The sequence below is a fragment of the Scyliorhinus torazame genome, chromosome 20 (assembly GCF_047496885.1).
Source record: "Scyliorhinus torazame isolate Kashiwa2021f chromosome 20, sScyTor2.1, whole genome shotgun sequence".
NCBI classification, from domain to species: domain Eukaryota; kingdom Metazoa; phylum Chordata; class Chondrichthyes; order Carcharhiniformes; family Scyliorhinidae; genus Scyliorhinus; species Scyliorhinus torazame.
The window spans coordinates 27,326,205-27,338,697 of NC_092726.1; the positions used below are offsets into that span (position 1 = coordinate 27,326,205).

The 12,493-nt window shown below is 50.0% G+C and overlaps 1 protein-coding gene across 1 annotated transcript in view; it reads left to right on the top strand.

Moving 5' to 3' along the window:
* The window catches only part of usp39 (ubiquitin specific peptidase 39), a 42,970-nt gene that overhangs the window by 16,870 nt on the left and 13,607 nt on the right, over positions 1-12,493 (top strand). Inside the window, exons 8-9 of the mRNA XM_072486051.1 lie at positions 6,703-6,770; positions 10,558-10,746. Of these exons, the coding sequence (XP_072342152.1) occupies positions 6,703-6,770; positions 10,558-10,746 (257 nt within the window). The remainder of the gene's footprint in view (positions 1-6,702; positions 6,771-10,557; positions 10,747-12,493) is intronic.

Consider the following 12,493-nt stretch of genomic DNA (forward strand, 5'->3'; position numbering starts at 1 on the left):
CCACTTTCGGAATTCTAAAGTTCTTTGGTTCCAAAAGGTTTACCCCCTTATCCTCAAAACTATGACCCCCTAGTTCTGGACATATACCATCATCAGGAACATTTAAAGCAAGCACGAGGAACAGGGCCTCATCTTCTGAACACAACATTGAGTTCAACTATTTCAGACCGTGAACTCGCTCCTCTCCGTTGATTTTTTCTTTGTTGCCCAGTGTATCTCGTTTTCCTGTTTCTTGTTTGCAGCCAGAGCTGTTCATTATTCTGCCATTAACACCCACTCTGGACCAATGCTTTGTATCTTTTACGAAAGCCATTACCAAGATGTCCCAGGACATCTTTGTTATCGAATCTCTCCCCCACTCTATCCCAGACCTCCCCTTTTGTTCCAGCTTCTTCCCCCCCACCCGTCAACAGCATAAAACCCAGCACATATCTTTTATTTAAATTTATTTTACCCCCAAATACAATCATTACCATACACAAAGCAACTAAAAACATGTTTCATAGAACATACAGTGCAGAAGGAGGCCATTCGGCCCATCGAGTCTGCACCGACCCACTTAAGCCCTCACTTCCACCCTATCCCCGTAACCCAACAACCCCATCTAACCTTTTTTGGTCACGAAGTGCAATTTATCACGGCCAATCCACCTAACCTGCACGTCTTTGGACTGTGGGAGGAAACCGGAGCACCCGGAGGAAACCCACGCAGACACGGGGCGAACGTGCAGACTCTGCACAGACAGTGACCCAGCGGGGAATCGAACCTGGGACCCTGGCGCTGTGAAGTAACAGTGCTTTTTAAAAAAAATATATATTTATTAAAGTTTTTTAACACAATTTTTCTCCCTTACAAACAATGACCCCCCCCCCCCTCGTAACAAAACAAAACGAGAAATCGCGCAGAGCAAGATATATACATGGCAAAATGATACATTTACACAGCTTTGTACACTGGCTCTCACCTGTACGTGCCAGTTTCCCCCAACCCTTCATATTATCTCTTGCTCATCCACCCTCCCAGGCAGTCTCCCCCCCCCCCCCCCCCCCCCCCCCCCCCCCCCCCAAACGTTGCTGCTGCTGCTGACCGACCTTCCTCTAACGCTCCGCGAGATAGAGTGGTGGTGGATGGCAAAATTTCAGCCTGGATCCCAGTTACCAGTGGTGTACCGCAGGGATCAGTTCTGGGTCCTCTGCTGTTTGTGATTTTCATTAATGACTTGGATGAGGGAGTTGAAGGGTGGGTCAGTAAATTTGCAGATGATACGAAGATTGGTGGAGTTGTGGATAGTAAGGAGGGCTGTTGTCGGCTGCAAAGAGACATAGATAGGATGCAGAGCTGGGCTGAGAAGTGGCAGATGGAGTTTAACCCTGAAAAGTGTGAGGTTGTCCATTTTGGAAGGACAAATATGAATGCGGAATACAGGGTTAACGGTAGAGTTCTTGGCATTGTGGAGGAGCAGAGAGACCTTGGGGTCTATGTTCATACATCTTTGAAAGTTGCCACTCAAGTGGATAGAGCTGTGAAGAAGGCCTATGGTGTGCTCGCGTTCATTAACAGAGGGATTGAATTTAAGAGCCGTGATGTGATGATGCAGCTGTACAAAACTTTGGTAAGGCCACATTTGGAGTACTGTGTACAGTTCTGGTCGCCTCATTTTAGGAAGGATGTGGAAGCTCTGGAAAAGGTGCAAAGAAGATTTACCAGGATGTTGCCTGGAATGGAGAGTAGGTCTTACGAGGAAAGGTTGAGGGTGCTAGGCCTTTTCTCATTAGAGCGGAGAAGGATGAGGGGCGACTTGATAGAGGTTTATAAGATGATCAGGGGAATAGATAGAGTAGACAGTCAGAGACTTTTTCCCCAGGTGGAACACACCATTACAAGGGGACATAAATTTAAGGTGAAAGGTGGAAGATATAGGAGGGATATCAGAGGTAGGTTCTTTACCCAGATAGTAGTGGGGGCATGGAATGCACTGCCTGTGGAAGTAGTTGAGTCGGAAACATTAGGGACCTTCAAGCAGCTGTTGGATAGGTACATGGATTACGGGAAAATGATATAGTGTAGATTTATTTGTTCTTAAGGGCAGCACGGTAGCATTGTGGATAGCACAATTGCTTCACAGATCCATGGTCCCAGGTTCGATTCCGGCTTGGGTCATTGTCTGTGCGGAGTCTGCACGTCCTCCCCGTGTCTGCGTGGGTTTCCTCCGGGTGCTCCGGTTTCCTCCCACAGTCCAAAGATGTGCGGGTTAGGTGAATTGGCCAATGATAAATTGCCCTTAATGTCCAAATTGCCCTTGGTGTTGGGTGGAGGTGTTGAGTTTGGGTAGGGTGCTCTTTCCAAGAGCTGGTGCAGACTCGGGGGGCCGAATGGCCTCCTTCTGCACTGTAAATTCAATGATAATCTATGATTAATCTAGGACAAAGGTTCGGCACAACATCGTGGGCCGAAGGGCCTGTTCTGTGCTGTATTTTCTATGTTCTATGTTCTATAGTCTAGGAACGGCTGCCACCGCCTGTAGAACCCCTGCGCAGACCCTCTCAAGGCGAACTTAATCCTCTCCAACTTTATGAACCCAGCCATATCATTTATCCAGGCCTCCAGGCTGGGGAGCTTCGCCTCCTTCCACATTAGCAAGATCCTTCGCCGGGCTACTAGGGACGCAAAGGCCAGAATGCCGGCCTCTTTCGCCTCCTGCACTCCCGGTTCGTCCACTACTCCAAATATTGCTAGCCCCCAGCTTGGCTTGACCCGGACTTTCACCACCTGAGATATTGCTCCTGCCACTCCTCTCCAGAACCCCTCCAGTGCCGGGCATGACCAAAACATATGGACATGGTTCGCCGGGCTCCCTGAACATCTTTCACATCTGTCCTCTACCCCAAAGAACCTACTCAACCTCGCCCCCGTCAAGTGCGCTCTGTGGACCCCCTTAAATTGGAAGTAACAGTGCTAACCACTATGCTACCCTAATTCAAATAGTTGGTCATTTTTTCCCTTTTTCTCCCCTAAACACCCCCCCTTCCCCTACGCGCTGGCGACAAACATACCCTTAAATAAAGACAGATGGAGCCTCCATTCAACACAGATCCCCTCTTCCTACCACCTGAGAACACTTGATCTTCTCCAGTCTTAAAAATCCGGGCAATCAGTGAGGCGAATGCGATAATGTTGCCCCCCCCCCCCCCCCCCCCCCCTCCACCAGTTCTGCACCACTGAAAACCGCCACCAAAGGGCACGGCGACATCCTTACCCTCATTATTTCTGACAGAGTCTCGGGAAGCCCTGCCGAGAAGCCCCCCAACATTGTGCACCCCCAAAACATTTGAGTGATTGTCCGGGCCCCCCCCCCCCCCCCCCCCCCCCCACATCTCTCGCATACCTCCTCCACCTCCGAGAAAAACCCGAGTCACATGGGCCTTTGCACCAGCTTAAATTGTACAAGGCTCATCCTAGCACAGGGTGAGGTTGAATTTATCCGATGCATAATTCTTCCCTCCAATTCCACCTTATCTCCCCAACGGCGCCATCTCCACAAACCATCGGTAAATGTCACCAATCCTCCCCCCACCCCAGCTCATCCTGAATTAACAACTTATCAAACAGTGACGCTCTGTGCTCCCTACCTCCCTCACAATGCCCTTCCACTCTCATCAGGCCCACCGCGTAATGGCCAAGAGCTCAATAGCCAACCCAAACAACAATGGCATCCCTGCCTTGTTCCCCTATGCAGCCTAAAATACCCCAAATTCAACACATTCACCCTCCAACTCGCCGAGGGGGGGTTGCATACATCAACCGCACCCATGAAACACATCGTAGGGCGGCACGGCGGCGCAGTGGTTAGCACTGCTGCCTCACGGCGCCGAGGTCCCAGGTTTGATCCCAGCTCTGGGTCACTGTCCGTGTGGAGTTTGCACATTCTCCCCGTGTCTGTGTGGGTTTCACCCCCACACAACCCAAAGATGGGCAGGGTAGGTGGATTGGCCACGCTAAATTGCCCCTTAATTGGAAAGAATGAATTGGTTACTCTAAATTTATCAAAAACAAAATGAAACCGACATCGGTCAAAACACAAACCTCAGGATGTCAAACAGGGACGCCCATTCTACCCGGTCAAGGGCCTTCTCCGCAGCCATTGATGTGATAACCTCCGGCGCTCGACCACTTGACGGGGGTCATTACCACATTCAAAAGTCTCCTGATGTTCCTGACAACTGCCGCCCTTTAACAAACTCCGTTTAGTCCTCACACAGCCTTCCAATCGCCTCATCAACACCTGAGCTAATACCTTCACATCTGTATTCAGCAGGGAGGTGGGCCTGTATGACCCACACTCGGTCGGGTCCTCATCAAAGAAATAGAAGCTTGTTCAAGTGTGGCCGCCAACTCTTTCCCACGCCAACAACTCATTATCCAGGGGATGGTGTGCCAACTCTGCCAAAAACTGTTTGTAAAATTGTACCAGAAAGCCATCCAGCCCCACACACGCCATTATCTTCTGCAACCCCAGTGGTACCTCCAATCTTTGTCTCCTCCCATTCTCCACTTCTGGAAACACCAACCCCTCCAAAAGCTGCGTATGTCTGCGCCCCGGCCACCGCCTTCAGTGCCCCTCAGATTGTGGATGCGAAAACCTCCCTGCTCTGACTAAGCTCCACGTAGTTCTCAATCGCCACGGCCACCTTCTCGCAGAACCTTTTATCTGCCAGAAACGCTGAATCAAACCCTGGTCTCTGCGCCCAGCACATCTCGAACCTCCCCTCCATATAATGTGGCGCGTGCTCCGAAATTACTATCCCTGCGTATTCTGCCCCCACGACCCCCCCACATTACCCACTTCCCCACCACAAATAATCAATAAGAGTGTATCTGATGTACATGGGGGAGGAAGGAATACTCTCGTATTCCTGAATCCCCCCCCCCCCCCAAATCTGGTTCAGAAATAACCCCAGTTCCTTTGCCAAACTGACCTGGCCATTGACTTGGGGCGTGACCTATCTATCCTCGGATTCAACACACAATTAAAATTGCCCCCCCCCCATTATCAGCTGATGTTAATTTAGCCCAAGACGGACGCTAACACCTTCTGAACAAAATCTGTGTTGTCCCAAGTGGGCGCATATACATTAACTAAAACATCCAACGTCCCCACTAGGACCTCACTCACCATCACGGGCCTCCTCATCCCGCACCTCCCTGCCTACCAGAAATGCCTCCTGTTTACTGAACAGCATCACAACTCCCCCTTGCCTTGGAGTCAAACCCCAATCTAGCCTGAGCCCACCCAAATTGGCCGCCCCTCTATCCGATCCTGAACCCAACCAAAAAGTCATCTGTGTCACGTGAATCTCCACCCCCACCGTCCTACCCCACAACCAACCACTCCAAAACCAACAGGTGCAAAAAACAGTCAAGCGCTTCCCAATATTGCACATATTCACCCCACAAAACCAATACAAAATCAATATGTGCAAGAAAAAAAACAACATATCAACTGCAAAACTAGTAGGTGCATAAATAATCATCAAACAGAGTCATTCCCGACATTATCCCTCCCCCAATCCATTCTCCTCCTCCGGCGTCGTATAGTAACGATCCCTGCCCTGCAAAGTCACCCAAAGTTTGGCTGGGTTCAGCACCCCAAACCTGACCTTGCTCTGAAAGAGCGCCACCCCCTTGCCCACTGTTTGGCCAGGTCGGCCCCAAAGTCCTGGTAAATCCGGATCCGATTTCCCCCCCCCCCCACCCCAGCTACAATCTCAAGTTGCCTTCGTCCACCTCAGAATCTTCTCTTTCTCCCGGAACATAAGGACAATCACCGCCCGCATCGGGTCCCTAGCTCTCGCCCTCTAGCGCAGTGCCCAATGGGCCTGATCCACCTCCGGGGCCTTCTCGAAGACCCCCATCGACCAACTTCTCGAACATCTTTGAAACGGAGCCCATGGCATTTGTTCCCTCCATATTGTCAGGGGGTCCTACAATATGTAAAGCCTGGATCGATTCTCCTGGCCCTCCGCCTTCGCCCTCAGCACCTCCCCCAGCATCGCCATCTCTACCTCCAATGACACGACCCGGTCGCTGTGGTCCCACACCACCCTTTCCAACTCCGGCGCTTCTCCACCCGATCCAGTGTCCCATGAAGACTGCTCCCTCAATCGCCTGGACCAGTCCTGCGTCTCCTTGTGCTATTGCCGAAACTCCACCTTGATAAAGTCCATCAACTGCTCCACAGGGAGTGTGGCAGACGATGACCTTTTCCCCCTTCCGCCATTTTCTCCGTTGGTGCTGTGCCACGCATGTCCTCCAACTCTGTTTTGCCAACATTCCAACACCCTGCACTCACCTCGTACTTTTTGCTCACAAATCACCCATTAACTGGGTAGCAAGGGACCAAACTAACTCCACCGAGCAGGAGTCACGTCGTGTGCGAGCGATCTGCTCATGGCTGCCACAGGGTGGCGGGGGGTGAGGGGGAAGGGGGTCGGGAGAGAGTAATTTCTGGTCAGCTTTTGATTAAAGACGAAGGGAATTGGGGCAGCTCATTATCGAAAGTTGTGCAGTTGCAAATCGGGCTGTTGTGGAAATGTCTGTCTTTGGTGTGAGGCCGGGTAATCCAAAACCCCAGGCGATTCTAATCTTTCCCCTTATTTTATTCCAAATGGTTCCGCGTTGTTGGAACGCTTTCCTCGTTTCCAGCCATCATCAACAGCGTGTTCCAGGGATCCATGCGGATATTCACAAAGAAGTTACCTCCACCAGATCTGGTTAGTTCCTTTGCTATTATCGTGGTTGCTCTTTGACCTTTTATTCTGCTCTTTCTCTCTCTCTCGGTGACCTTCAGAAGGTGTGGCTCAGGCCAGGAACATTGTCCAGGCCACGTGCAGCTCTGCAGCCACTGGGTTGCTATGTTATAAACATGTACTTGCTCATTTCACCACATGGTGGCAGCACATAGGCAGAAATACCTACTGCTCAAACGTTTATGCTTTATAAACCGATTTTACATAAATTTAAAGCTAATGAACGTGAAGGGTTTTAGTACTTAAATGGAGACTGTCGCAGTATAACATCAAACACTCCCAGGACAGGTACAGCACGCAGTTAGATACGGAGTAAAGCTCCCTCTACAATGTCCCCATCAAACACTCCCAGGACAGGTACAGCACGGGGTTAGATACAGAGTAAAGCTCCCTCTACACTGTCCCCATCAAACACTCCCAGGTCAGATACAGCACGGGGTTAGATACAGAGTAAAGCTCCCTCTACACTGTCCCCATCAAACACTCCAAGGGCAGGGACAGCATGGGGTTAGATACAGAGTAAAGCTCCCTCTACACTGTCCCCATCAAACACTCCCAGGACAGGTACAGCACGGGGTTAGATACAGAGTAAAGTTCCCTCTACACTGTCCCCATCAAACACTCCCAGGACAGGTACAGCACGGGGTTAGATACAGAGTTAAACTCCCTCTACACTGTCCCCATCAAACAATCCCAGGACAGGTACAGCACGGGGTTAGCTACAGAGTGAAGCTCCCTCTACACTGTCCCCATCAAACACTCCCAGGACAGGTACAGCACGGGGTTGGATACAGAGTAAAGTTCCCTCTACACTGTCCCCATCACACACTCCCAGGACAGGTGCAGCACGGGGTTAGATACAGAGTAAAGCTCCCTCTACACTGTCCCCATCAAACACTCCCAGGACAGGTACAGCACGGGATTAGATACAGAGTAAAGATCCCTCTACACTGTCCCCATCAAACATCCCCAGGACAGGGACAGCACGGGTTTAGATACAGAGTAAAGCTCCCTCAACACTGTCCCCATCAAACACTCCCAGGACAGGTACAGCACTGGGTTAGATACAGAGTAAAGCTCCCTCTACACTGTCCCCATCAAACACACCCAGGACAGGTACAGCACGGGGTTAGATACAGAGTAAAGCTCCCTCTACACTGTCCCCATCAAACACTCCCAGGACAGGTACAGCACTGGGTTAGATACAGAGTAAAGCTCCCTCTACACTGTCCCCATCAAACACTCCCAGGACAGGTACAGCACAGGGTTAGCTACAGAGTAAAGCTCCCTCAACACTGTCCCATCAAACACTCCCAGGACAGGTACAGCACGGGGTTAGATACAGAGTAAAGCTCCCTCTACACTGTCCCCATCAAACACTCCCAGGACAGGTACAGCACGGGGTTAGATACAGAGTACAGCTCCCTCTACACTGTCCCCCATTAAACACTCCCATGACAGGTACAGCACGGGGTTAGATACAGAGTAAAGCTCCCTCTACACTGTCCCCATCAAACACTCCCAGGACAGGTACAGCACGGGGTTAGATACAGAGTGAAGCTCCCTCTACACTGTCCCCATCAAACACTCCCAGGACAGGTACAGCACGGGGTTAGATACAGAGTAAAGTTCCCTCTACGCTGTCCCCATCAAACGTTCCCAGGACAGGTACAGCACGGGGTTAGATAGAGAGTGAAGCTCCCTCTACAGTCCCCATCAAACACTCCCAGGACAGGTACAGCACGGGGTTAGATACAGAGTAAAGCTCCCTCTACACTGTCCCCATCAAACACTCCCAGGGCAGGTACATCACGGGATTAGATACAGAGTGAAGCTCCCTCTACACTGTCCCCCATCACACACTCCCAGGACAGGTACAGCACTGGGTTAGATACAGAGTAAAGCTCCCTCTACACTGTCCCCATCAAACACTCCCAGGACAGGTACAGCACGGGGTTAGATACTGAGTAAAGCTCCCTCTGCACTGTCCCCATCAAACACTCCCAGGACAGGTACAGCACGGGGTTAGATACAGAGTAAAGCTCCCTCTACACTGTCCCCATCAAACACTCCCAGGACAGGTACAGCATGGGGTTAGATACAGAGTAAAGCTCCCTCTACACTGTCTCCATCAAACACTCCCAGGACAGGTACAGCACGGGGTTAGATACAGAGTGAAGCTCCCTCTACACTGTCCCCATCAAACACTCCCAGGACAGGTATAGCACGGGGTTAGATACAGAGTAAAGCTCCCTCTGCACTGTCCCCATCAAACACTCCCAGGACAGGGACAGCACGGGGTTAGATACAGAGTAAAGCTCCCTCTACACTGTCCCCATCAAACACTCCCAGGACAGGTACAGCACGGGGTTAGATGCAGAGTGAAGCTCCCTCTACACTGTCCCCATCAAACACTCCCAGGACAGGTACAGCACGGGGTTAGATACAGAGTGAAGCTCCATCTACACTGTCTCCATCAAACACTCCCAGGAAAGGTACAGCACGGGGTTAGATACAGAGTAAAGCTCCCTCAACACTGTCCCCATCAAACACACCCAGGACAGGAACGGCACGGGCTTAGATACAGAGTAAAGCTCCCTCTACACTGTCCCCATCAAACACTCCCAGGACAGGTACAGCATGGGGTTAGATACAGAGTAAAGCTCCCTCTACACTGTCTCCATCAAACACTCCCAGGACAGGTACAGCACGGGGTTAGATACAGAGTGAAGCTCCCTCTACACTGTCCCCATCAAACACTCCCAGGACAGGTATAGCACGGGGTTAGATACAGAGTAAAGCTCCCTCTGCACTGTCCCCATCAAACACTCCCAGGACAGGGACAGCACGGGGTTAGATACAGAGTAAAGCTCCCTCTACACTGTCCCCATCAAACACTCCCAGGACAGGTACAGCACGGGGTTAGATACAGAGTAAAGCTCCCTCTACTCTGTCTATTAATCTCTCTCTGGTGAAATGCAGACTGGATTTTGATGCTTTGCCCCTGATCTTAGATGATTGCCCTTTAACTCAACACTGAAATGTTTCCATCTTTGACATTTTCGAGATTGTTGAGATTTAAAATCATTTTGCTTTACTCATGAATCTAAAGTTTAAAAAAAAAAATGACCTTTAGTCATGATTTTATTACCTTTTAGTTCATGAACTATAAATGCTTCAGTGGCAGATTGTATTCGCTCAGATGGGAATCATTCTGACGTGTCTGCAGTCTTTCTTTCCTTTTGACCCAGTTGAACCTTCGGGTCGCTGTTCACCGTCAGGCAGAACCTTAGCCAGAGAATGTTGGGACCGTGGAAGGTCAATATGAAGGAGCTGACTAAATAATTAGATGAGCAGAGAGCTATTTTGTTGGAAAGACTGCGAGGTGAGGCTGGGATCAGATAGGCTGCGTCACTGGCCTTTCCATCACCGATAAGTTGTCATGGTGGGCCACGATTGAATTTAGACGCAGCAACAGAGTAGAGAGCGCATTGCCCATCTGAAAAAAGGGGACAGAGAGATTCCAGCAAGCCTGAGGGAATGATTTGAAAACACTCCATCATTCTGAGAGCTGAGCTCGCCTGGCGTCAGCTTGTTGGATGGCTGAGACAAAGGTTCCATTTGTGACTGTTCAGCCTGTAGTAATGCAGTCAGTGCGTAGATTAATCAGCCCCCCTGATCCCCCAAACTGTTTTGCCGCGTTTGCATTTTGAAGCGGTCCCTGATCACCGGTTTTCTATCCCGTACACAGACACCGGAGGAGAAAGAGCAATTGCTGGAAATGGAGGAGTTCAAGGAGTCGATGACCGAGTCCACTTTCTTGTACTTGACACTTGACCTGCCCACCGCCCCTCTGTACAAAGATGAGAAGGAGCAGCTGATCATTCCCCAGGTCCCGCTCTTCAACATCCTGGCAAAATTCAACGGGGTCACAGAGAAGGTTGTTAATTCTTTCAGCAGACGGGGCAGGATTAACTGTGTGGGTGGCTGAGTTTACGATAGGACTGGACAAAATTCAATTTGGGAGAGATTCACTGCCACTAACCACCCAGACAATGCCCAGTGTACCCGATGCTGCACCCGTTCACCGGGCGTCAGCCTTGACCATGAGTTCGAAGGCGGTGGGTTTGTGCCCCGTTCTGGAGATTTCACTGAACGATGCGGCAGAGTTCGAACTCTTTCATCTCACCGTGCCAGTTCTTGCTGTTTGAACGAGCAATCCAATTAGTCCCGTCCTCCTGATTTCTTCCCAGGCGACCTGCCAGTTCCTTTCTCCGTTTCAAACACATTGATAATACCCCATTGAAAATGGAATCTGCTTAGCGTTCCAGATTGCAACCCACTTGCTGTGTTTTTAAAAAAAAAACCTCAATTTGTACCCAGGATTGTAACTTTGCCCAATACTGGGGCTGGTTTAGCACAGAGCTAAATCGCTGGCTTTGAAAGCAGACCAAGGCAGGCCAGCAGCTCGGTTCGATTCCCGTACCAGCCTCCCCGAACAGGCGCCGGAATGTGGCGACTGGGGGCTTTTCACAGTAACTTCATTTGAAGCCTACTTGTGCCAATAAGTAAGTTTCATTTCATTCATCTCGGCGCCAATCTGGCAAATTTCCCCGGACCCTCGAAGACCCCGATGGCCGTCCCAAAAAGCAGTATCCAGAATCCAATTGGCTTTTCAGGGCTTTAAAGCTCAGGATCCCGGAGGCTCTTTAAAAAACTGAGCCCGTCATCTTGAGGGAATGTTGCACTGTCAGAGATGCTGTCTTTCAGATCTACCCTCAGGGGGATGGAGAAGTAAACGGTCGCAATGAAACTCTGAAAAGCTGCTGGAAATATCCCATCCATTGGCCAATACTTATTCCTCCACCCACATCACCAAAATAGATGATCTGATTACATATTGCAATGCTGATTTTGGGAGCTTGCTGTACGCAAATTTGCTGTTCTGTTATGAATTAATTCTCTGCCTGGGAAGGCCGACATTCATTGCTCACCTCTTTGTCCCAAAAGACAAGTACTTGTTCGGTAATTTGGACATTCTGAATTCTCCCTCTGTGACCCGAACAGGCGCCGGAATGTGGCGACGAGGGGATTTTCACAGTAACTTCATTGTAGTGTTAATGTAAGCCGACTTGTGACAATAAAGATTATTATTCTTACCCATGATATGGAGATGCCGGCCTTGGACTGGGGTGGGCACAGTAAGAAGTCTTACACCAGGTTAAAGTCCAGTAGGTTTGTTTCAAATCACTGGTTTAGCACAGGGCTAAATCGCTGGCTTTGAAAGCAGACCAAGGCAGGCCAGCAGCACGGTTCAATTCCCGTACCAGCCTCCCTGAACAGGCGCTGGAATGTGGCGACTAGGGGCTTTTCACAGTAACTTCATTTGAAGCCTACTTGTGACAATAAGCGATTTTCATTTTCATTCACTAGCTTTCGGAGCACTGCTCCTTAGGTGAATGAAGAGGTCGGTTCCAGAAACATACATATAGACCAAGTCAAAGACGCAAGACGATACTTATAATGTGAGCATTTGCAGGTAATTAAGTCTCTGGACCTGTAAAGACTTAATTACCTGCAAATGCTCACATTCAAAGTATCGCCTTGGATCTTTTGAATTTATCCAGATGTTTCTGGAACCCACCTCTTCATTCACCTGAGGAAGGAGCAGCGCTCCGAAAGCTAGT